This window comes from Borostomias antarcticus, assembly GCF_949987555.1.
Source record: "Borostomias antarcticus genome assembly, contig: scaffold_83, whole genome shotgun sequence".
Classification (NCBI taxonomy): domain Eukaryota; kingdom Metazoa; phylum Chordata; class Actinopteri; order Stomiiformes; family Stomiidae; genus Borostomias; species Borostomias antarcticus.
Window position 1 is genome coordinate 541,828 of NW_028176176.1, and position 25,728 is coordinate 567,555.

Sequence of the window (25,728 nt, forward strand, 5' to 3'; positions counted from 1 at the left end):
GTCTTGCTAGACCTTTACACATTCCTGAACAAAGCATTTGGTCGTCTCTTCCCTTGACACATGTTACAATGTCATAATGGTTTCCATTTGCATTATTCAGATATATTGCATTAGATGTGAGAGTAAACGTCTGAACATCTGTGGGTATATGATAACAAGGGAAAACATTCCATCTGTCACCATTAAATGTCATTATGGTTGTCTGCAATAAGTCAGCAGCTGCGTAGATTTCAAGTTCTGTAGCCCACTTTCCTGAATATTGCATTCCTGATGTGCTCACGTATTGCTGCATGGATACATAATCTTCTCTCAAATACTGCTGAAATGCAGAAGGGTTCTGACAAACATGGTGAAATATAGCATGGCGAATTTTCAAATGTATGCTTTCATTACCACAAATAGCAAAAGACAACGCTCTGAAGAAGCAGTTCCCATCACCTTTGATTCGCTTTGTTTCACAAAGATGGCCCATTGGTGTGAACTCTTTACTTGGTTCAGTAACTTGGACACTTTGATTCGTGATGTTTAATTGAGAGCACAATATATCCTGATCTACAGATGTAAGGGGTGCAAATGTCAGTTCTGGTCTTATAATATCAGCAAGTATGAGATCATCTGTTATTTCACACATGTCACTGTCACGTCCTGTGTTCATTTCCATAATTATATCAGAACCTTGTTGAAATGTTGTACTGCATTTAACACTTGTGGGGCGCGTGTTTCTATGTGGTGCTTTAAGCTGTGCGGAACTGGACGTATCAAGTGCTTCGTCACCTCTTTTTCTCTTTACTGCTGTATTCCGGATGTTCGCCTCATTGCTGTTTTTGTTTGTGTATCGACATGGATCACGGGTCACTGTACTGTTTGATGTCACTACATTCACAGCATTGCTAAATGCATTTGTCCTGTCATCACCTGCCATGTGTTTACCTGTTAAGACTGCATTGTAGACTGGTTGTTGACTGTTACTTGCACCTGGACTGGTCGATGGCTCAATTGTCATGACGCAGTTTGTAGGAAGACTTTTATGTTTACCTTTTACCATGTCACTGTAGAGTGGTTGACTGTTACAGGCGCTTGTTGTAGCAGATGGCTCCTGCTCACGGTGTCGTTGCGCTGCATCATCGATTACATTCACTTGGACTCCGGTCAACTCAAATTGCTCATTTAGTACATTCAAAGAGTGTGCAAGGCTACAGATGTTTCTGTACAGGGCTACAATGTCAGCATGATAAACCACCACACTTTTACCATATTCATCATGAAATCCTTCGCTATTCCGTCCATGTGAATCGATGACAGCATACCAGCCATTCTTTCTGACAACGGCACATGTGTTTGCGTGCAAGGTTAACAAACATGCGTCAAATTCTGTGAAAACACTTTGCAATGCTTGATCCAATGGCAACACATTTATCGATGGCTCTTCATAATCAGACATGACCACACCAGTAAATGGAGCTCCGTATTTTATTGAAACAGTTGTGTTACACATTTTATGTTTCACTGGTAATTCATGGACTGCAACAAAACCATGTTTCGGATCTGCAATTTTACCTGCTTTCCTCAAAGAGCCGTAGAGCATGTTCCCATGATGTAGAATCTCATCCAAGTTCCTGGTTTCCCATGCTAAAACATTTGTCATCTCACTCATGATTATTGCAGAAAGACTGTTAGGAACACATTGTTTACCAGCATATGGTTCAAACTGCTGATGACCTTGATGGAATGAACCACGTATGTAAGACACCTGTGGGGAATTAGCAGTTGTGCTTATTGTTGTGTTGAATGCTGGATTGACAGGGGTACACCTAGAGAGTTTGGGAGACAATTCACAAGAGTTAGTAGCAGACTCTCTTTTTTGAAATGTGTCACTTTCAGGGTGGGTTTCTGGTAGTATCTGTTGTGGTACTTTGTTCATTTGTAAACTTTTGTCACTGTTGTTCATTTGTAAACTTTTGTCACTTGGAGATTTTGGAGCTCTTAGAGCAGTGGGAGGTGTTGGACGTGCTGGGCGTGTTGAACGTGCTGGGCGTGTTGAACGTGCTGGGCGTGCTGGCGCTCTTTCGAGCCAAACTGGAGGTGCATTTTTTTCCAGAGGTTGCGCAACCCCGTGTACCTTTTGAGGAGGTTTAACCTGAGTCAGAGCCGGTCGTACCTTTTTTTCAAAAGGTACAGGTAGGTTAACCTCCTCGACCCTGTCGGGAGGTTTCACCTGGGTCATAGTCAATGGTACCTTTTTTTCAAGAGGTGGTGTAACCTCGTCGACCTTTTGAGGAGGTTTAACCTGGTCAGTCATGAGAGCCATAGGTGGAGAAGGGCAGGCGGCCCTCCTCATCTCCTTCATCGCCTCTCCCCGCCAGGACTGCCGTTTTCGTGGCATCTACAAAACAAACACATACAATTAGAACACTATTACATTATTCACCATAAATAATGTAACTTGCTTGTATCATTTATTATAGCACTTCAGTGGGGAAGAGTATATTGTTCTATTGTTACGGTGTAAACATTAATGTCAACAAATGACATGGTGCTACCATTAAAATGAATTAAAAATACATGTTCCAGTTATCATTGAAAACTGCTATGCTTAGATCAAATTCTTAAATTGCCATTTTATTTGTTACATACAGAATGATAGAGTACAATGCGCAGTGAAATGCTTAAAATACCCATTTGGCAGACACAAATAAAAAAGAATAAACACACACTAGTTCAAAAGATAATGCACATTATATGAGTGCAAGTAGGTAAGGTAAAGTGTGTGAGTGCAGCGGTAGTCCGTGATACCACATGACAATGTGCCTCTAGGAGGCAAGGGGGTGGGGTTATACAGTCTTCATTCAGCAGGCGGACAGCCTGAGGGGGAAGCAGCTCTTCCTAATCTTCTCTGTGTTTGCCTTCAGGCAGCAGTAACGCCTTTTCAAGAACAGCAGAGAGAAGAGTCTGTTGCTTGGGTGGCTGGGCTCCTTAAGGATCTTGCTGGGTTTGAACCTACACTGTCTGTTGTAGATATCCTGCAAGTAGGGGAGAGTGGTTCTGGTGGTTTGCTCGGCTGAGTAGGCCAAGTAGTCATTCTTGGTGCTGCTTCCCATCCAGGTAATGATGCTCCATGACAGGATGCTCTCAATGGTGCATGTATGAAAGTTCTTAAGCACCTTGGGGAGGAGCATGAAGTCCCACAGATGGCTGAGACGGTAGAGATGCTGTCAGGCCTTCTTTACCAGGGAGTTTATATGGCAGGATCACGTTCTGTGCTTTTTAATGGTCACCCTGAAATATTTAAAACTGTCCACCCTCTCCACCTGGGCCCTGTTGATGCTGAGTGGACGGTAATATGTCTGCTACTTCCTGCTTAAGTCCACAATTGGTTCCTTGCTTTTGCTGACATTCAGCATCATTAATATGATCCCTAATTTATACATTGTGCACATTTGAGTTCATCAACACCTAACAACATACTGAAATTACTTGAGCAATACATCACAACTTTTCATGTTGAAATGCCACCTGATATAAATATATGATACCCTCATCCTATTGTCAGTCATCACTAGTTTCACTGAACTGCTGATCTCTTATGTGAACATAGCACTGCATGGGCACTGTGATTGTTTACTTTTCCCAATCTCATATTTAAGAGACAGTGACAAATGTTAGGAGATTTTCCTCAACCAAGTCTAGGGGAATCATTACTAAAAATCTGAGTAGGACTGTATATTCTCACCTGATATTGTACACCATCCCCAACGCAGCAATCACACATGGAAGACAAAAAGAACAACATAAAGTAACATTAGATATCCTGTCCCTTGAAGAGATGGCTTACCTACAAACAAAAGTTGCATGCTTATTACTGATGTTGAAATTGACTTAAGGCCCAAATGAACCCACATCCTACAGCATTTGTTCTATAGAGCATGTGGTACTTTCAATATTAAAATAAATTACATGCATAGGAACTTGTTTTAGGCCCACAAAGGACTGAAATCTATTATGTCTATCTTTGTGACTATAGATTCACTTTGGAGCCACAATATAAACTGACAGGATACCATTTTGCTGTAAAGTATCACCTATCAATAAGCAGGACATTTAAGTACTGATTACCATGAAACATGAGCAAAAGCCTGTCATGCTTGCATAAAAGATTAGGCCTATACCAAAGATATTGGACATTTTGTCCACCCTGAATATGTAACCAACCCTTATTGTGCACACCTGAACTAGGTTTACAGTACACACCTGAACCAAACATCTTATATAGTTAGGTCTAAACATTGAGGCTTGAGATGAAAATAACAAATTCCATCAGTCTGGCCATATTAAAATCATGTATAATAAGTAGGTCCACATTCAACACTGAATTGGCCTTTCTTCCCTGATATGAAAGACCCACAGCAGAGCAGAACACATGTTAATAAAAACAGAAACAAAGGCAAAATGAATTTTTGTTGATGCTGGTCATTAAGCCTATACATTCTAATGAAGGATGTATAACACAGCTAGGGAGCAGGTCTGGTTTGGTCTTTACAACCACAGAGAGAGACAGTAAACACAAGACTGTTGGAGAGCTAGACTACACAGCTTAATGACAGAGAAAGGCTATAGAGGGACTGCTTTCATATAATATCCTTTCAACCATATATCATAAGCCTATGTAATGCTTGATTACAAGGTTAGGCTTATACTGTAGATTTTGGATGTTATGTCCACCCTGACTATGTAACCACAGCTTATTGTGCACACATGAACTAATCTTACTTTGCACACCTGAAACAAACATAACTTACATAATTAGACGCATACAACTGGTTGACCAATATTAAAAATCAGAATCATTCCACAATGAAGACAGTACCCAACAGACTTGCCATAAACAGATGAAGGCAAATCCCAGCAATCTGGTGATATTACAATCGATACACCTGTATAGCACATAGTTCCACATTCAACATTGGCTTAGCATTTCATACATGATATTACATATCCACAGCCAAGTAGAACACATGTTAATAACAACAGTCAGCAGAAAAAAGCAATTGCATTTCATATTAACAGTACATTACAGTGTGAACAGTGACAGCATTCACAAAATGGTACCACAGCATATAAAGAAATAGCTGCTATTTAAGTTCTTTAACTTTGCTCCACTCCAACACATTTATCAACACAGTCACAATATGATACAGTCCAAATAAAATATAATTTTTATGTGAAAAACAAAAAAACTCAACTGCCTTCAGTCCTTCAATTCTGATTCTTGCCATCAATCCAGTTGTCAAGAAGTTAAACATGCATCTCCTTCCTCTTCCACTCTTTTGGCAGTGCTTTTGTGTCAAGGAGTATCACTGCCCCTTTCACTATGGTCTTGACAGTCTAATATGACCTGTTCTTTCCTTATTACTTGATCTAGGCTATTTTGTCAGACCTTTCATTACCCATAAAACCAATGTCACAAGAGACCCATATAAACACAACCATTTTTCTTATTGCAGAGTGCATAGTAAATAGTATCTGTCATTTGAAATGTGTGATCTGAAACTATACTGCACTCCTACTGAGTCACTGCTGGCAAGATGACAGACATTTCCAGATGAAAAACATTTGTCAATGGTCCTCTAGCACTATTACACAGATGTTATTAATTGGACAACAATATCATCATATGGCCTCTTGGATTCCTTCATTTTGCAGTAAAGTATCACATATTAATATTCAGCACACACAATCAACATGCTTTGTCTTCCTACAGTTCAGTTACTGACTAAAGTCAAGAAGTCTGCCGCTATGAAAAATAACAAATCTGCATACTAACAACTTCAGTCCACAATTAAGACAGCACCCACTAGACTTGAAATGACAAGCATCTGGACACAAAATCAAGCAGTCTGCCGCTATGAAAAATAACAAATCTGCATACCAACAACTTCAACATTGGATCTGAATGTTCACCATGATATGAAACATCCCAACAGGGGACAACACGTTAATAAAACATTGACACAAAGGTTTCCATCCATCCATTGTCATCCGCTTATCCAGGGTCAGGTCGCAGAGCCAGCAGTTCCAGCAGGGGGGGCCAGACATCCCTTTCCCAAGTAGCATCAACCAACTCTGCCTGGGGAATCTTTAGCTGCTCACAGGCCAGTGCAGAGATGTAGTCCCACCACCTGGTCCTGGGTGTACCCTGCGTCCTCCTCCCAGTTGGACATTACTGGAACACCTCTCTCATCCACCCTCTCCACCTGGGCCCTGTTGATGCTGAGTGGACGGTAATCTGTCTGCTACTTCCTGCTTAAGTCCACAATTGGTTCCTTGCTTTTGCTGACGTTCAGCATCATTAATATGATCCCTAATTTATACATTGCGCACATTTGAGTTCATCAACACCTAACAACATACTGAAATTACTTGAGCAATACATCACAACTTTTCATGTTCAAATGCCACCTGATATAAATATATGATACCCTCATCCTATTGTCAGTAATCACTAGTTTCACTGAACTGCTGATCTCTTATGTGAACATAGCACTGCATGGGCACTGTGATTGTTTACTTTTCCCAATCTCATATTTAAGAGACAGTGACAAATGTTAGGAGATTTTCCTCAACCAAGTCTAGGGGAATCATTACAAAAAATCTGAGTAGGACTGTATATTCTCACCTGATATTGTACACCATCCCCAACGCAGCAATCACACATGGAAAACAAAAAGAACAACATAAAGTACCATTAGATATCCTGTCCCTTGAAGAGATGGCTTACCTACAAACAAAAAAGTTGCATGCTTATTACTGATGTTGAAATTGACTTAAGGTCCAAATGAACCCACATCCTACAGCATTTGTTCTATAGAGCATGTGGTACTTTCAATATTAAAATAAATTACATGCATAGGAACTTGTTTTAGGGCCACAAAGGACTGAAATCTATTATGTCTATCTTTGTGACTATAGATTCACTTTGGAGCCACAATATAAACTGACAGGATACCATTTTGCTGTAAAGTATCACCTATCAATAAGCAGGACATTTAAGTACTGATTACCATGAAACATGAGCAAAAGCCTGTCATGCTTGCATAAAAGATTAGGCCTATACCAAAGATATTGGACATTTTGTCCACCCTGAATATGTAACCAACCCTTATTGTGCACACCTGAACTAGGTTTACAGTGCACACCTGAACCAAACATCTTATATAGTTAGGTCTAAACATTGAGGCTTGAGATGAAAATAACAAATTCCATCAGTATGGCCATATTAAAATCATGTATAATAAGTAGGTCCACATTCAACACTGAATTGGCATTTCTTCCCTGATATGAAAGACCCACAGCAGAGCAGAACACATGTTAATAAAAACAGAAACAAAGGCAAAATGAATTTTTGTTGATGCTGGTCATTAAGCCTATACATTCTAATGAAGGATGTATAACACAGCTAGGGAGCAGGTCTGGTTTGGTCTTTACAACAACAGAGAGAGACAGTAAACACAAGACTGTTGGAGAGCTAGACTACACAGCTTAATGACAGAGAAAGGCTATAGAGGGACTGCTTTCATATAATATCCTTTCAACCATATATCATAAGCCTATGTAATGCTTGATTACAAGGTTAGGCTTATACTGTAGATTTTGGATGTTATGTCCACCCTGACTATGTAACCACAGCTTATTGTGCACACATGAACTAATCTTACTTTGCACACCTGAAACAAACATAACTTACATAATTAGACGCATACAACTGGTTGACCAATATTAAAAATCAGAATCATTCCACAATGAAGACAGTACCCAACAGACTTGCCATAAACAGATGCAGGCAAATCCCAGCAGTCTGGTGATATTACAATCGATACACCTGTATAGCACATAGTTCCACATTCAACATTGGCTTAGCATTTCATACATGATATTACATACCCACAGCCAAGTAGAACACATGTTAATAACAACAGTCAGCAGAAAAAAGCAATTGCATTTCATATTAACAGTACATTACAGTGTGAACAGTGACAGCATTCAAAAAATGGTACCACAGCATATAAAGAAATAGCTGCTATTTAAGTTCTTTAACTTTGCTCCACCCCCAACACATTTATCAACACAGTCACAATATGATACAGTCCAAATAAAATATAATTTTTATGTGAAAAACAAAAAAACTCAACTGCCTTCAGTCCTTCAATTCTGATTCTTGCCATCAATCCAGTTGTCAAGAAGTTAAACATGCATCTCCTTCCTCTTCCACTCTTTTGGCAGTGCTTTTGTGTCAAGGAGTATCACTGCCCCTTTCACTATGGTCTTGACAGTCTAATATGACCTGTTCTTTCCTTATTACTTGATCTAGGCTATTTTGTCAGACCTTTCATTACCCATAAAACCAATGTCACAAGAGACCCATATAAACACAACCATTTTTCTTATTGCAGAGTGCATAGTAAATAGTATCTGTCATTTGAAATGTGTGATCTGAAACTATACTGCACTCCTACTGAGTCACTGCTGGCAAGATGACAGACATTTCCAGATGAAAAACATTTGTCAATGGTCCTCTAGCACTATTACACAGATGTTATTAATTGGACAACAATATCATCATATGGCCTCTTGGATTCCTTCATTTTGCAGTAAAGTATCACATATTAATATTCAGCACACACAATCAACATGCTTTGTCTTCCTACAGTTCAGTTACTGACTAAAGTCAAGAAGTCTGCCGCTATGAAAAATAACAAATCTGCATACTAACAACTTCAGTCCACAATTAAGACAGCACCCACTAGACTGGAAATGACAAGCATCTGGACACAAAATCAAGCAGTCTGCCGCTATGAAAAATAACAAATCTGCATACCAACAACTTCAACATTGGATCTGAATGTTCACCATGATATGAAACATCCCAACAGGGGACAACACGTTAATAAAACATTGACACAAAGGTTTCCATCCATCCATTGTCATCCGCTTATCCAGGGTCAGGTCGCAGAGCCAGCAGTTCCAGCAGGGGGGGCCAGACATCCCTTTCCCTAGTAGCATCAACCAACTCTGCCTGGGGAATCTTTAGCTGCTCACAGGCCAGTGCAGAGATGTAGTCCCACCACCTGGTCCTGGGTGTACCCTGCGTCCTCCTCCCAGTTGGACATTACTGGAACACCTCTCTCATCCACCCTCTCCACCTGGGCCCTGTTGATGCTGAGTGGACGGTAATCTGTCTGCTACTTCCTGCTTAAGTCCACAATTGGTTCCTTGCTTTTGCTGACGTTCAGCATCATTAATATGATCCCTAATTTATACATTGCGCACATTTGAGTTCATCAACACCTAACAACATACTGAAATTACTTGAGCAATACATCACAACTTTTCATGTTCAAATGCCACCTGATATAAATATATGATACCCTCATCCTATTGTCAGTCATCACTAGTTTCACTGAACTGCTGATCTCTTATGTGAACATAGCACTGCATGGGCACTGTGATTGTTTACTTTTCCCAATCTCATATTTAAGAGACAGTGACAAATGTTAGATTTTCCTCAACCAAGTCTAGGGGAATCATTACAAAAAATCTGAGTAGGACTGTATATTCTCACCTGATATTGTACACCATCCCCAACGCAACAATCACACATGGAAAACAAAAAGAACAACATAAAGTACCATTAGATATCCTGTCCCTTGAAGAGATGGCTTACCTACAAACAAAAAAGTTGCATGCTTATTACTGATGTTGAAATTGACTTAAGGTCCAAATGAACCCACATCCTACAGCATTTGTTCTATAGAGCATGTGGTACTTTCAATATTAAAATAAATTACATGCATAGGAACTTGTTTTAGGGCCACAAAGGACTGAAATCTATTATGTCTATCTTTGTGACTATAGATTCACTTTGGAGCCACAATATAAACTGACAGGATACCATTTTGCTGTAAAGTATCACCTATCAATAAGCAGGACATTTAAGTACTGATTACCATGAAACATGAGCAAAAGCCTGTCATGCTTGCATAAAAGATTAGGCCTATACCAAAGATATTGGACATTTTGTCCACCCTGAATATGTAACCAACCCTTATTGTGCACACCTGAACTAGGTTTACAGTACACACCTGAACCAAACATCTTATATAGTTAGGTCTAAACATTGAGGCTTGAGATGAAAATAACAAATTCCATCAGTCTGGCCATATTAAAATCATGTATAATAAGTAGGTCCACATTCAACACTGAATTGGCATTTCTTCCCTGATATGAAAGACCCACAGCAGAGCAGAACACATGTTAATAAAAACAGAAACAAAGGCAAAATGAATTTTTGTTGATGCTGGTCATTAAGCCTATACATTCTAATGAAGGATGTATAACACAGCTAGGGAGCAGGTCTGGTTTGGTCTTTACAACAACAGAGAGAGACAGTAAACACAAGACTGTTGGAGAGCTAGACTACACAGCTTAATGACAGACAAAGGCTATAGAGGGACTACTTTCATATAATATCCTTTCAACCATATATCATAAGCCTATGTAATGCTTGATTACAAGGTTAGGCTTATACTGTAGATTTTGGATGTTATGTCCACCCTGACTATGTAACCACAGCTTATTGTGCACACATGAACTTATCTTACTTTGCACACCTGAAACAAACATAACTTACATAATTAGACGCATACAACTGGTTGACCAATATTAAAAATCAGAATCATTCCACAATGAAGACAGTACCCAACAGACTTGCCATAAACAGATGCAGGCAAATCCCAGCAGTCTGGTGATATTACAATCGATACACCTGTATAGCACATAGTTCCACATTCAACATTGGCTTAGCATTTCATACATGATATTACATACCCACAGCCAAGTAGAACACATGTTAATAACAACAGTCAGCAGAAAAAAGCAATTGCATTTCATATTAACAGTACATTACAGTGTGAACAGTGACAGCATTCACAAAATGGTACCACAGCATATAAAGAAATAGCTGCTATTTAAGTTCTTTAACTTTGCTCCACCCCAACACATTTATCAACACAGTCACAATATGATACAGTCCAAATAAAATATAATTTTTATGTGAAAAACAAAAAAACTCAACTGCCTTCAGTCCTTCTACTCTGATTCTTGCCATCAATCCAGTTGTCAAGAAGTTAAACATGCATCTCCTTCCTCTTCCACTCTTTTGGCAGTGCTTTTGTGTCAAGGAGTATCACTGCCCCTTTCACTATGGTCTTGACAGTCTAATATGACCTGTTCTTTCCTTATTACTTGATCTAGGCTATTTTGTCAGACCTTTCATTACCCATAAAACCAATGTCACAAGAGACCCATATAAACACAACCATTTTTCTTATTGCAGAGCGCATAGTAAATAGTATCTGTCATTTGAAATGTGTGATCTGAAACTATACAGCACTCCTACTGAGTCACTGCTGGCAAGATGACAGACATTTCCAGAGGAAAAACATTTGTCAATGGTCCTCTGGCACTATTACACAGATGTTATTAATTGGACAACAATATCATCATATGGCCTCTTGGATTCCTTCATTTTGCAGTAAAGTATCACATATTAATATTCAGCACACACAATCAACATGCTTTGTCTTCCTACAGTTCAGTTACTGACTAAAGTCAAGAAGTCTGCCGCTATGAAAAATAACAAATCTGCATACTAACAACTTCAGTCCACAATTAAGACAGCACCCACTAGACTGGAAATGACAAGCATCTGGACACAAAATCAAGCAGTCTGCCGCTATGAAAAATAACAAATCTGCATACCAACAACTTCAACATTGGATCTGAATGTTCACCATGATATGAAACATCCCAACAGGGGACAACACGTTAACAAAACATTGACACAAAGGTTTCCATCCATCCATTGTCATCCGCTTATCCAGGGTCAGGTCGCAGAGCCAGCAGTTCCAGCAGGGGGGGCCAGACATCCCTTTCCCTAGTAGCATCAACCAACTCTGCCTGGGGAATCTTTAGCTGCTCACAGGCCAGTGCAGAGATGTAGTCCCACCACCTGGTCCTGGGTGTACCCTGCGTCCTCCTCCCAGTTGGACATTACTGGAACACCTCTCTAGGGACGCACCGAGGAGGCATCCTCACTAGATAAATTGAACAATAATCATTTTGCCTCTTGGATTCCTTCATCCTGCTGTAAAGCATCACATATTAATATTCAGCACACACAATCAACATACTTCATGTTTCTACACTTCAGTTATTGATTACCCAGAAACATGATCAAAAGCCTATGTAATGGTTGCTTAAAAGGTTAGGCCTATACCATAGATTTTGGGCGTTTTGTTCCCACCGAGTACATAATCAAAGCTTATTGTGCACACCTAAAGCAAACATAACATTTTATATAGTTAGGTGTATACTCAATTGGCTGACCAATGTTAAAAATCACAAACATTCCACAATGAAGAGAGCACCCACTAGACTTGAAATGACAAGCATCTGAAAAATAACAAATCTGCATACTAACAACTTCTACATTCAACATTTGATCTGACTGTTCAACATGATATGAAAGATCCCAATAGGGCACAACACATGTTAATAAAACATTGACACAAAGGTTTCAATTTTGTTATTGCTGATCACTAAACCTACAAGCTACATGATTCAAATTAATTATCTAAAAGACAGCTAGGTAGCACGTCTGCATTGCTCTCTACAAATAGGCTAGACTCTGCTAATGAGCCAGGCCGCTGCCATTTTGGACTGTCAAGTTGAATGTGCAACCTGTTCTGCACTGTTAGCTCACTTTTTCATAGTGACACTTGCATTTACTAATATAAATCAGCAAGAAATTCCAGTATTGCAAAAACTATGAAAATTATTTTCATGGAATATACAATTGATTTGCACAACTATCTATTTAATCAATGCTATCCATATTTACCTATAACTTGGTTAGACTTCAAAAAGCTACATGATTCAAAAGAATGATCTAAAACACAGCTAGGGAGCACGTCTGCATTGCTCTCTACAACTACACTACAGAAAGAGAGACAGAGAACACAAGACAGTTGGACAACTTAACTACACATCTTCATGAGAGAGACAGAGGGACCATTTTTTATCTTATCCTTGCCTCCAGGCATCATTGCCTGACACAACTCAGTACTTTAACTCTGTGGAATAAACTACCTACTGTTATGCTTACTTACATTAACAAGAAAACTGGAGTCAAAAGCACATTGCACAGAACACACATTTGCAGATGGAGTCAGCTAGAATGGGAAAAAATGGATTGCATATTTTACATTACAAGCACATTGCAGTGTTAACAGTGATACTAAGTAATGGAGCCTGCCAACATAAACACTTCCACAACGACGCTAAAACACCACATAAATAGGCTACCTAGACTAAAGGTTTACAGTACAAAGCTCAATTTCAAGTATCATCTGCTTACATCACTTGTAATCTACATCTTAATATCACTGAATTCCAAACATAAAAAGTAGTACCCTACTATCGTATGTTGCCGCTCTGCCATTTGCTCCACTCCGACATCTAATCTAATTTAATCTATAGTACAGCCAACATATCACACAGCCCCCCTTAAAGCTTAGTATTCAATGAATGCAAAATGTATGTCCCTGTGATAAAAATAATTGCTCAAAGGCCCCCCAACACACACACTTCAAAGTTTTATTGTCCTTTACATAAAGAGTACACCAATTAATGGTGTAACCATATCCAAACTATATGCAGATATTAAGATAATTTCAACCCCAAAATAATAACTACTGTAACTCATTATAAAGCAAGACATTGGGTTGAAAGATTACAAATCTACAACACCACAGCAAACATGCTTACATTTTTGGCTAATGACTGCCACACAACATTCTGCGATGGTGTATGGCAGTCGAGAGAGTTAAAACTGCTGTAATGCTTAAATTTATGTTAGGTACAAAACTGGAGTCAAAACACATTGCAGAGAAGCACACATTTGTAATTGGAGTCAGCTGTTGTGGAAAAAAACAATGGCATACTTCAGATCACGAGTATATTGCAGTGTGAACATTGATAGCATTTGAATACGGACCATAAAAAGCAATGTCCTACTACCATAGTATACACAAACCCGCCCCCCCCCCGCCCCCACCACCACACTTCACACACTATATAAATAGTACACAGATTATTGTTGAAACATATCCAAACAATATACGGATAAGATCAATTTAACTCTATAATAATAACTGCTGTTACTCATTAGAAAGCATGACATTATGTTGTATAATTATACATCCACAACAGAAAACATTCCAGCAAACATGTTATTACAAACAACACAGCCACATTTTTGCCAAATACACCATTCTGCTAAATGCAGTAAAATACAGCTCAATTCTGGCATACACTACTTTATTGAAATGCAGATGTAGTATACAGCAAAGGGAAAAGCCTGACTGGACACCTGCAGACAAACACTAATATATTCATGGAAAAACAAAGCACAAATCGCTCGACTACTAAAGACACCTAGCCATACAGCTACCTAATAACATACCGCCAGCTAGCTAGCAATAAACTGCACCAATAACAATACTAACAAAAATCCCAAATTAACTTACACTACTCCTGGGGCAAGCAAGCCTTACTGCGCCTGACAATGTCAAATAAATACCTGCACAGTTTGTTCAAAGTCTTAACTGGTCACTACGTCGACTAATTAGCTTATGAAAAAGAGCTACACACAAAACGTTGCTAGCAGTAGCTGGCCCAGCTACCTTACATGCACTAGCAACATGTAAACACGTGCTCTGCTCGGCTAACTAGCATTGTCCGATACTTATGGTGCGTTCGTTTATAACTGGGAGGTGGCAAATTGCGACTTACTACTAGGAATTATTAAATAAAACACCGCATGAACTCGCACTTCCTCGTCGCAAATTCGTATATGTTTCTCAGCCCCCAGTTGCTCGAATGCACTAGATATAACTAGGTAACTGTGATATAATGGTATATAGCTCGAATGCACACAGGTCGGAGGTAGGTATTTTGCCACTTGCGACTTGCCACCTCCGACCACAAACGAACACACCATTACAGCGGGGTGGAAGCTCACGTTAGCTACATGACGAAGCTACCAGTATGCCTAGCCATTCACCTAGCTAGCTAGCAGGCTAGTCTGGCTAAGCTAGCCCACCAACAATGCTGCGCCAGGAAACGCCAAATAAATGTTAATTTGTAGAAAACATTTCTGTTGGAAAAAGAACATTGTCTGATGTGTACAACTACGTTACCTCAATAACTTTAAAGGAGCCGTTGTCGAATTTTCCAAACTTGTACAATCAGTACAAACACTCTCTACGTCGTAGAGTCTACGAGCACGTAACCACGCTGTCAAAGAGTATGAAATGACAAGAGAGGACACTCCCTGATTCCGCTAATGAGCCACCCCGCTGCCATTTTGGACTGTCAAGTTCAATGTGCAACCTGTTCTGCACTGTTAGCTGGCACTCACTTTTTCATGGTGACACTTGCATTAACCAAAATATAAATCTGCAATAGATTCTAGTATTGCGAAAACTTTCATTTGATATTATCTTAATGGAATATAGATTTGTTGACAGCTCAACACAGAAACACACAGATAAATACTATACAGTATACAGTAGCCTAATAAATAAATAACAGTATGAATAAATAACAGTATGAACAGATTATGAGTCATGATTGGTTTCGCACAAAACATGCAGCCTCTGATGCTACTAGCTGAGGACAACACAATCATTGTCCCACAGCAACCGCTGTCTGTATTATCTCGTCATATTTTTTGTATCAACAACCAAACGTGAAAATACAAGGGAAGGTTTAGAGCTAAACACGAAATCTCATTGGCTAATGCCGATTTCTGACAATGTGATTTGCTGTAGATGCATCACGTGACATGCTTTGACAGCTCTGATTCTTTCGCGGGACCTTTAAAAATCTTCAAGATGCCGAAACAAAACTTGTGTAAATCACTGTCAAAAAGACAAAAACAACAGCTGACACTTGCAAGACAACAGAGGAAACAAATAAAAGAAAGTAATGGAGTCAAACAGATGAAGATCGTGAGTGAAATTCATTCACAAAGTGCCTCGATGCGAAAGCTGTCACTGGGGAAAGGAGAGGCCGACAGTGCGCCCGAGAACTGCGCAACACAGCAGTGGCTCATTCTCCACATTTCGCGGATGAATGAACTGATCACTGGGTTGATATGTCCGAACTGTGCAGGGACAGGATTAAAAATAAATATTTATCCTCAGAATCAAGGGTTCTGTAGCAGTCTTCTGCTGAAGTGCAGTCAGTGCGAGAGTCGTAATCAGTACCGCAGAAGTGTGTGTGTCTCCAAGACGTCTCCCGGAGCGATGTGACTATTGATGTGAACGTGCGCATGGTTCTGTTGGCTCATGAATTAGGTTTGGGGTATGCAGCTCTCAGAAACATAAGCACAGTTTTAGGGATCCATGGGCTTCATCTGAAAACATACCAGAAACACACCAAGAGAGTAGCAGGTAGGTTATAAGGCTGAAATCTCTTTCTCGCTCTCTGGCTGTGTTGTAGGCTATTTATGAATGAAACAATAAATTACCATTTCATTCAGTGGACAATTTTCCTTAGCCTACACAACTTTTTTTCAGTGCCAGACTGGACAAAGTGGCCAAGATTAAAAATATCAGCAAATGATGCACAGTAGCCTAATGAGTACGCCTAGGCTATCATTAGATTTAGACTTTATTGTCGCAGAACATTTGTTGACAGCTCAACACAGAAACACACAGATAAATACTATACAGTATACAGTAGCCTAATAAATAAATAACAGTATGAATAAATAACTGTATGAACAGATTATAAGTCATGATTAGTAGGCCTATAAATCGATAACAGTATGAACAGATTATGAGTCATGATTGGTTTCACACAAAAAACTGAGGGAAGACACAGATGCATTTAAAAATATAAGTGTGTCTTTCGATGGGAGCAGGTCAGGCAGGCTTATGCTGATATGGATCCAGATGTGGTAGAGCTGCTGAGGGAAGACACAGATGCAGTGATAAATATAAGTGTGTCTTTCGATGGCACCTGGCAGAAGAGGGGCTTCAGTTCCCACACACATCGGAGTGTGCATTGACCTCCTCACAGGACTGGTCATAGACTATGAGATTTTATCCTCATATTGCCATGCTTGTGCCCTCAAAGAACACACAAAGCAACATGGGAAAATACCCATGCAGGAGTTTGAGAGTTGGAGAGAGGCGCACACAGCAGACTGTGCAAAAAACTTTCAAGGGTCAAGCAAGGCAATGGAGAAGGAGGCAGCCAGAAGAATGTGGACTCGGTCAATGAACTGCCACCAGGTGCGGTACACTGAGATGTTGTCAGATGGGGACAGTACAGCATTCATGGAAATCGAGTCACAAAACCCATACCCTGGACATGAAATAGTGAAACTGGAGTGCATAAATCATGCCCACAAGCGGATGGGGACAGCTCTGAGGAAGTCCAGCGCAGAGGGAAGGTTAGGAGGGAGGGGAGTGGGGAAGCTGACTGCTAATAAGTGCAAAACCTTGCGAAATTCAGGGTGCCCCCAGGTTTCTTCAAGTTAAATTCAAGACTTTTTAATACCTTTTCAAGACCATTAATCCCAAAAATTAATACCTAATTTCACAGCCCGACCGACAAAGAAAAAATTAAATCCTTGAATTTCAGTGTATTCATTTTTATTTATTACTTGTAAACAAAGAAGAAACAGAACAGTCCAGTCTCTTTAGCGATTCACCAGTAAGAGTAAACAAAATAGAAAAAGTCAATTCCTGAGCTCTGCACTCTTGGCAGCAATCTCTTTGTCAAGGAGAGCAAGTTGCGCCAACTTCTCCTTATACCCTCTCCGCAGGATGTTGGATCTTGCAATAAGGTCAGACATCTTGCTCCCTGCCTTTCCCTCAGCCTCCTCTGCTAGCCTGTCTGCATCCCTGCCCAGACGCTCAGATACCTCTTCCAGGCGCTTCCTTTTCACCCTTAGCTCCTGAAGATGGTCCTATGCTCCCTTCCTCCGAAGAGACTGTTCAGCTGCCTCCCTCTTCTTTCGCTCTGTCTCGGGATGGCCACGGTATCTGGTCCTGGCTGTTGCGACACTGACTAGAAGGTCTTTAGTGAGTGGAACCTGGGTAAAGGGTTGGAACAAGAGAACAAAAATCAACTACATAGCTGGCCTCTGACTTTATCCACTTATATCAACAGTATATTCTAGTCAAGCCAGGGGTATTCGTACCTGCGTAACACCTCCGTGTTGGAAAATGTAGTCACACACCAGCCTCCTTGTCACCACTGTGTCTTCCTCCAGGTTGTATGACTCCACCTCTTTATTAATCAAAAACCCTCGTTCCACTGTAGCCTGGCCATGGGAGAGTATAAGTAGCTTCTGGCAGAAGGACCACAGTTCGGGATAGGGCTCCCTGATCACACTCCTCAGGAAGATGTCCAGCCTCTTTTGCATGGGGAGGAATCCGGAGAAGTCCTCACTCCGGCTCTCCACAGACAGCAGCCTATCAAACTGTTCCAGAATGACATCCCCTATAAAAATACAGATGAAAGAGAAAATGGAGAAAAACATTGATAAATAAATCATTGGGCTAGTGGGCCTTCATGAAGCCAATTCAACCAATCCAATTTGTGATAAATGAATAAGGTGTGGTCTTATTTTCATTGGTGATAAATGAATAAGGTGTAGTCTTATTTTCCTTTCTTATTCCTACCCGCAGATGTATCTGTAAGCTGTCTGTCCTGCAGGAATCTCTCGACCAGCCCTTTCATATACCTCTTGCATCGCTCAGGGTTGTTGTACATGACTGACGGGTCAAGGCACACCAGCTGCCTAACAGTCAGGAACTTTAGAGGGGACTTGTCTTGCACTTTCCTCACCATGTTTATAAGAACCTGTCTGCACTCTGACCTGTACTCAAGGACCCTGTGCTCTGACACTTTGATGCTCTATCGACAGGGGGGAAATTAGCCATGAATATAGAACACATTCAATGCCATGTTGCCTGCCTATCCCTATTTGATAAATCATCTTTTTTGTATACATCACTACCTTAAGGACGGACTCAGCACCAAGTCCAACACCGATGTCCTGTGGGCTCAGCCAGTTCTCCTTAGCCGTGACATCCAGTTTGGTCAGCTGCAGGGTCGTGAGGTCTTGAAGGACGTCAGTCTTCACAAAGCGCCTGAGTAGACTCTGTCAACAGACACGCACAAATGTCCGGTGCAGCACAAATCAAAAACATCAATGTCTAATTATTATACACAAAGTATTTATTTGTTTTACACACTCACCATAAACTCATATTGTCAAAAACATATCAATTGAGTCTGATCAGTGGTTATTATAATGTGCAGTGCGCTAAATGCCCAATGCAAAAGCATTCATACTTTATAATAATAACAATAATAATAATGTAATAATTACCATGATCAACTCAACCAGGTCCTTGGCGAGGAATGGCAGGACAGGCTCATCAGTTTGATATTTCTTTAGGAATGGGGTGAACGTCCTGGCCAGTGCTGCGTAGTAGTGGAACTTGGCGAGGATGAGTGGATCCTTAATTGCTTCAGCAATCGTGTCATAGGATGCTGAGAGAGAGGGAGACATAGACAGACAGACAGAGAGGGAGAGACAAAGAGCGAGTAAAGCAAACAGTGAGAGAGAGACAGACATTTCAACTTAGGGCTCACTTATACTAGGTCTCCAGAGCCATGTCTTTCAAGGCTAAAAGACCACCAAGTTAAGGACACAGTTACAGGCCTACCTGTTCCTGGGTTCGGAAGTTTTTTGATCCGCACAGCCTCCATGTAGAGGAGCAGTGATGGCCACACAGCAAGGGCTCGCTCAACAACAGGGAGGTTCTCGACCCAACGATGGGCACAGAAGGACAGGGGGAACTGACTGGACCTGGTGGTTGCAATGTAGTCCTCTCTTCTAGCAGGTACATTGTGAAACAATGTGTGCATTGCCCGTAACAACTTGTCCAACTGCCATGCAGTGAACCCTCCATTGAAGGCGTTGTGCAGCGTGTGAAGGCCACAGCTGCCCACACACACAAGCTGAACACCTAAGGGTTTCATTAGAAAATGTGATATTAAAAACCAAAATTGCCTAATACAAGTGTGGATCCCATGCACACACACACATTTAATGATTGCATTATATATATCCTCACCATAAATACTACAGTTGATCACACGCACGCATGCACACACGCACACACACGCACACACACACCCACGTAATTATAGCATTATATATCCTCACCAAATACTGCAGTGATTCACATACACTCACACATATAAATGGCATTATATATATGTCCTCAACATAAACAACTGTGGATCACATGCACACACACACACACACACACACACGTAATAATAGCATTATTTAAATCCTCACTCACCATACTGATCTGTTTGATCCTTCTGGAAAAGGTCAAATAGTTTCCAGTTTACATTGGGCCCATCCATTGAGATGGATACCAATCGGCTGAGGTCCAGTTTGTCCATACATACCTGGGAAAATGTGTTTTGATCATTACTCTAAACTCAGAACCTAATAATTGGTCATGTAACATTGCTCAATGTGTACTATGGACAAAAGTTGGGTAACAATATATAAGCTGAAAATAAATAATAGTATATATGTATTAGGCTTACTTTGAGGTGGGAGAGTAGGTCCTTTGCCGTTGAGTGACCCATAATCTCGGAGCCGAGATATCTTGAGGCAACCTGATCATCATCCCAGAAACGGAGATGTACATCCAGCTGCTTGGACTTCGTGGATTCATTTAGGCTTTCATCAAACATTAGAACGAATGTTGACCTGTTGACTTTCGCTATCAGTTCCGATTTAATTAAAACAGCTACGCCGAATTTGGCTATGTACGCCGTCTTGTTGTAGCCACAACTGAACGTACTGGCGATTTCGGAATCGGGGAACATGGCTTTAAATAAATGTGAAATACCTTCATTGCCATTGTGTGAATTGTGTTTGGCGACGGTATGTAGGGTCCACACAATCTCGGCCTTCAGCGTTGGTGTAGACCCGAAGGTTGATCTGAGATCAACGACAACGTTAGGTCATGCAGTTGTAGGAACTACCGGTAAAGTACGCTGACTAGCATTAGCCTCAGCTGCAGCTGTTTCGGGTGCATTGCCTACCGGTAGCTGGGTAACGTTAGCTGGTGTGAAAGTGGTAGCCACTGAAGGTTTTTTTTCCTTGGCTCTAACTGAGTCACAGTGTTTTGTTGACTTCGCATGGGAATCTAATGCTCCCTGTCCCATGGTTCCTAGCTGGATACGCTTTTTGCACAAGGTGCAATACGCCTCAAAAATATGGTCTACCACTGGTTTCAGCCACATTCGATAAGCTACTTTGTCCATCCATGTCTCGTTGAACTTGCATTTCCCCATAGCTACTACTTTCCGTTAACTTCACGTCTACTAACGTAGTAGCTAGCTAGCTAGCCCAGAAACGCAAACTTGTTTTTGTTTTTAGCCGTAGTTTTCGCGCGTCGTGCTTCTCCGTGTCGACTTGATTTGTTTCCCCCGGGCATGCAAGCTTCGCATTGGTTCCGCCACGCTATATTATTAATAATGATAGTAATTACGACGCTTACAATGTTAATAATAATACCGGTAGGCCTAATTAATAACGGACATTATTTGGAAAAAGTGTTTCCGAGCACAATTTTCAATCCGAGCACAATTTTCAAGAATGTCACCAAAATTCAATACCTTTTCAAGTATTTTTAAGGCATTATTTCATATTTGTAAATTCCATACTTTTTAATGCTATTTAATGTGCGCGGGCACCCTGAAAATTCTTACAGAGGGGCAATTCTAAATAACCAGGGTTCTGTAGATAATATGGAGGCAGAAATATGGGCGGGTCTTCTACACTCTATGTCTACTGATGAAAATCCAATGCACACCAGGTGCAATCCCTCCTGGTGTTGGTACATAAAAGCAGAGGAGAATCGGGAAACGCCAGACAGCCACCCAAGCAACTTTCTTTCAAAAGAGAGAGGGAGGAAGCTAATACCGGTGTACCACCGAATGTCCAGTGACAGCTTGTTGCTGCGAATGCAGCATGGAGGTACACAAAATGCCAACGAGTGCCTGAACTCAGTTATATGGTCACGGTGTCTTTGTGGGGAAAAGCAGGCTTGAAAGCCACGGATCAGGAGGAGTTCACAAAAATGGAAAGCACACTCCTAAGATATAGAGACGACTTGGAACAACAGGTCAGAACGCAAAAAATCCGAAAATTCGAAAGAGATGACAACGATTACAAAACCAATCAGGTCCACCCATGGAGAACCAGAATGGGCGACCCCAACACACATAACAAGCGCAACCCACGTAGAAGGGAACGACCACATGACCTAAGCGACACGTCATGCTAGCCACCAGGTTATACGAATCCTCGTTTTTTTCGGTCAAACAAAACGTACCCCGGACAAAAACCCCGGAGAGGTACGCAAGCCACAAACGCAAATGCAGGAGAGGGAAGAAGAAGCCCTCCCGCCATGAAACGACATTGGACACGCAGCAACCGATACGGAAAGAATTGAGCGTGATTAATTTGACGAACACTCCACTCAGTAAAACATGTGAGTCAGCCCTTGAAAAAGGCTTGTCGTATGTACCAACTAAACAAGCTAATGATTTCAACACTGTCATTGACTTTCAAAAGTTTTACAGAACATTGAGACTGAAAGAGTTTTTCAACCCCTCCAGATTCTCACAGACCCCGAGCCTAGCCAACGCTAGTAGCAGCACAGAAGTTGACGCCCATGCTAACTTAGCCACCAACCAGGAAGTAAGTACCAATATTACCTCACGGTTCAGACCCAAGTCCACATTTTGTCCACCTAGGAGTAGAAACCCTTCCATTGAAACTTATTGCACACTTGTAGACCAGGACATGAGACAGATTTTAAAAAACAAAAACAGCCATAAATCTTACAACAACATGTCCAGAGAACAACGTAATGCTTTGAAAGAACTTGATGACAACAAGGAAGTGGTACTGCGCCCGGCAGATAAAGGGGGCGCTGTTTGTTTATTAACAAGGGAATACTATGTCTCTGATATCACCAGGCAACTTGCTGATGAAACCTACTACAAGCAACTGACCCGTGACCCCACAGGAGAGTTCCAAACAGATATATTCAAAGTATTGGATGACTTCCTGGACGAAGAGGAGATCACCAAAAAACAGTGCCAATTTATGAAGGTACAACACCCTATTACACCTGTTTTCCAAACCCTACCTAAGATCCACAAAATCCACCAGGACGTCCTGTTGTGTCCTCTATAGGTTCACTAACAGAGAACATTTCTGGCTTTGTAGACTCCTTCTTAAAACCGTTTGTCACAACACTGCCCTCGTATGTAAGGGACTCCATTGACCTCATACAGACCTTGAAATCTTCCCAATTCACTGATGGCCAGGTCATCCTAGCATGTATAGATGTGGTAGCCCTGTACACCAATGTACCACAATCAGGAGGCCTAGAGGCCCTGTCTTTTTACATGGACCAGCGCCCAGTAGACAGCAAACCCAGTACAGATTGCATCAGGACTTTGGCAGAACTGGTTCTCACAAAAAACATGTTCCTCTTCCAGAATGACCGGTATCTACAAACGGGAGGAGTCTCCATGGGCTCAAAGATGTCATGTAACTTTGCCGCCCTCTAAATGGGTTTCTTTGAGAAACACTCCGTTTTCAACAAAAACCACAACCCTCTACTGGAGCACATCGGACTGTGGAAGAGGTTTGTAGATGACATTTTTTTAGTATGGACAGGCACAGAACAACAATTGGTTGAGTTCCTCAGTTGGTTAAACCAAGCGAATGACAACTTGAAATTCACCCACACATACAGTAAACACACCGTTGATTTTTTGGATGTATCTATTACCATTGAGGATGGCATCTTCCACACCAACCTTTACAGAAAACCCACACACAGGAACACGCTTCTAAAAGCAGACTCATACCACCCCATCCCATTAAAATAAGAGCCTGCCCATCAGTCAGTTTAACAGGGTGAGGAGAATCTGTAGCAGAAAAACAGACTACGACACACAAACTACAGACCTACAGAACAGATTCCAACAAAGAGGCTACCCCAGAGAATGGGTAGACCCAGCCATCAAGCGGTTCGAAAACATGACACAGCTGGAATGTTTAAACACTGTAAAAAAGAAAACTGAAGACTCAAGTGTGAAATGCCTAACCCAGTATTCCCCTGTAGGAAAGGAGCTGGCGAACACCATACAGAAACATTGGCACATAATCGACTCCGATCCGAAGCTCAAACTCCTCTTCAAGCAACCACCCAAGCTGATCTTCAAAAGACCACCAAACATACGCCAGATGATGGTACACTCGGACCTTCCTCCGGTCCCAAGACCCACGTTCCTAGACGAGATAAGACCGTGCAACAGACCCTGCAACAACTGCGCACAATGTAATTTTAATACCAGATGCACAGAGTTTAAGCACCCACGTACAGGTCGTCCATACCAGATCAAGCAACACATAACATGCTCCTCCACGAACATTATTTATGCATTAAAATGTCCCTGTTCTTTATTATATGTGGGAAAAACCGAGCGAGCCCTAAAAACTAGGATCTCTGAACATCGTAGCTCGATTCGCCATGGCAACAAAAAAAGCCCCGTGGCTGTGCACTTTAGATTACTCAACCACAACGTGTCTACGCTTAGATTTTTTGGCATAGAACAAGTCAGCCCACCACGGAGAGGAGGACATATAAGACAACTCCTACTCCGTCGTGAGCTGTTTTGGATTTATGAACTAGATTCTCTGTCCCCAAATGCTCTGAATGAAGACTTCAGCATTCAGCCATATCTATGAAGTGGCTGCCTCAGAATGGCACTCTTCATAATTCTTGACTGTAATTTTTGACTGTAATTATTTATTTGTTGCTCTTTCCCCTGGTTGTGTGCTTTTGGGTGATGACAATGGTGGCCACCATTTTGCGTTATTATTGATATATTTGTGTGTATTTGTATTTTTCTAGGGATCTTTTTAGAGGACTAAAACCTTGAAAATTGATTTGACCTGTAGTCCCATATTGCCACCACGAGATGGCAGCAGAGATTTATTATTTTTCAGTCTTTCTTTTTTCAACCCAGCTGTGGGTAATTGCAAGACTGATTACTTGTCTGTGTGTATATATGAGCATTTGTTTGCTACAATGATTCACTTGACAAAGACCCAAGGGTCGAAACGTCGTTATATTGAAATAAATTTCAAAAAAGGCAAAAACCCTTGCCTTGCCTTGGTCCTCAGTTTTGCAAGTTCTCTACTTTTTCTTTATCATGGACATGTAACCCAGCACCTGACCATTTGGAGGATGTGCATACGACTACTCTTCTTATTACTGCTCTACAACTCCCTCATTGGATGCAAAATTGTCAGATTAAATTTTGATGTCAATATAAGCATTTTTGTACAACAACACCCCCATTGCGCTTTCATCGTATTTTCATAGATATCAATGGCTAGTGGTAGCTCAATGGTAGCTCAATGTGGCTATGGTTTGTTTCGCTTGTTGGCTTTGATGCTTAATGGCTTGG

General features: G+C 41.0%; 1 protein-coding gene and 1 long non-coding RNA gene across 2 annotated transcripts; one reads left to right on the forward strand and one right to left on the reverse strand.

Annotated features, from left to right (window-relative positions):
• Positions 1 to 18,494: 18,494 nt before the first annotated feature.
• Positions 18,495 to 20,598, reverse strand: LOC311328724 (uncharacterized protein). The gene is made up of 5 exons (XM_084462650.1): positions 20,514 to 20,598; positions 19,869 to 20,171; positions 19,529 to 19,692; positions 19,154 to 19,297; positions 18,495 to 18,633 (listed from the first exon to the last, which is right to left on the reverse strand). Exons 1-5 carry the CDS (start codon positions 20,578 to 20,580, stop codon positions 18,529 to 18,531), a joined length of 783 nt encoding a protein of 260 aa, XP_084318776.1. The 5' UTR covers positions 20,581 to 20,598; the 3' UTR covers positions 18,495 to 18,528.
• A 1,995-nt stretch (positions 20,599 to 22,593) lies between these two features.
• LOC311328727 lies at positions 22,594 to 25,223 on the forward strand. Its single transcript, XR_014631234.1, has 5 exons — positions 22,594 to 22,727; positions 22,855 to 22,936; positions 23,218 to 23,353; positions 23,746 to 23,894; positions 24,378 to 25,223. It is a non-coding gene; the product is annotated as an uncharacterized lncRNA (long non-coding RNA).
• Positions 25,224 to 25,728: the final 505 nt, after the last annotated feature.

What these genes read in the sequence shown, in the direction of transcription:
- LOC311328724 (XM_084462650.1), bottom strand. Translation starts at nt 20,580, where the DNA reads ATGGATGGGCCCAATGTAAACTGGAAACTATTTGACCTTTTCCAGAAG. An exon ending in ACTTCCGAACCCAGGAACAG is followed by an intron (nt 19,693 to 19,868) that starts GTAGGCCTGTAA and finishes CCTCTCTCTCAG; the next exon opens with CATCCTATGACACGATTGCT. An exon ending in GTGCTGAGTCCGTCCTTAAG is followed by an intron (nt 18,634 to 19,153) that starts GTAGTGATGTAT and finishes GTATTTTTATAG; the next exon opens with GGGATGTCATTCTGGAACAG.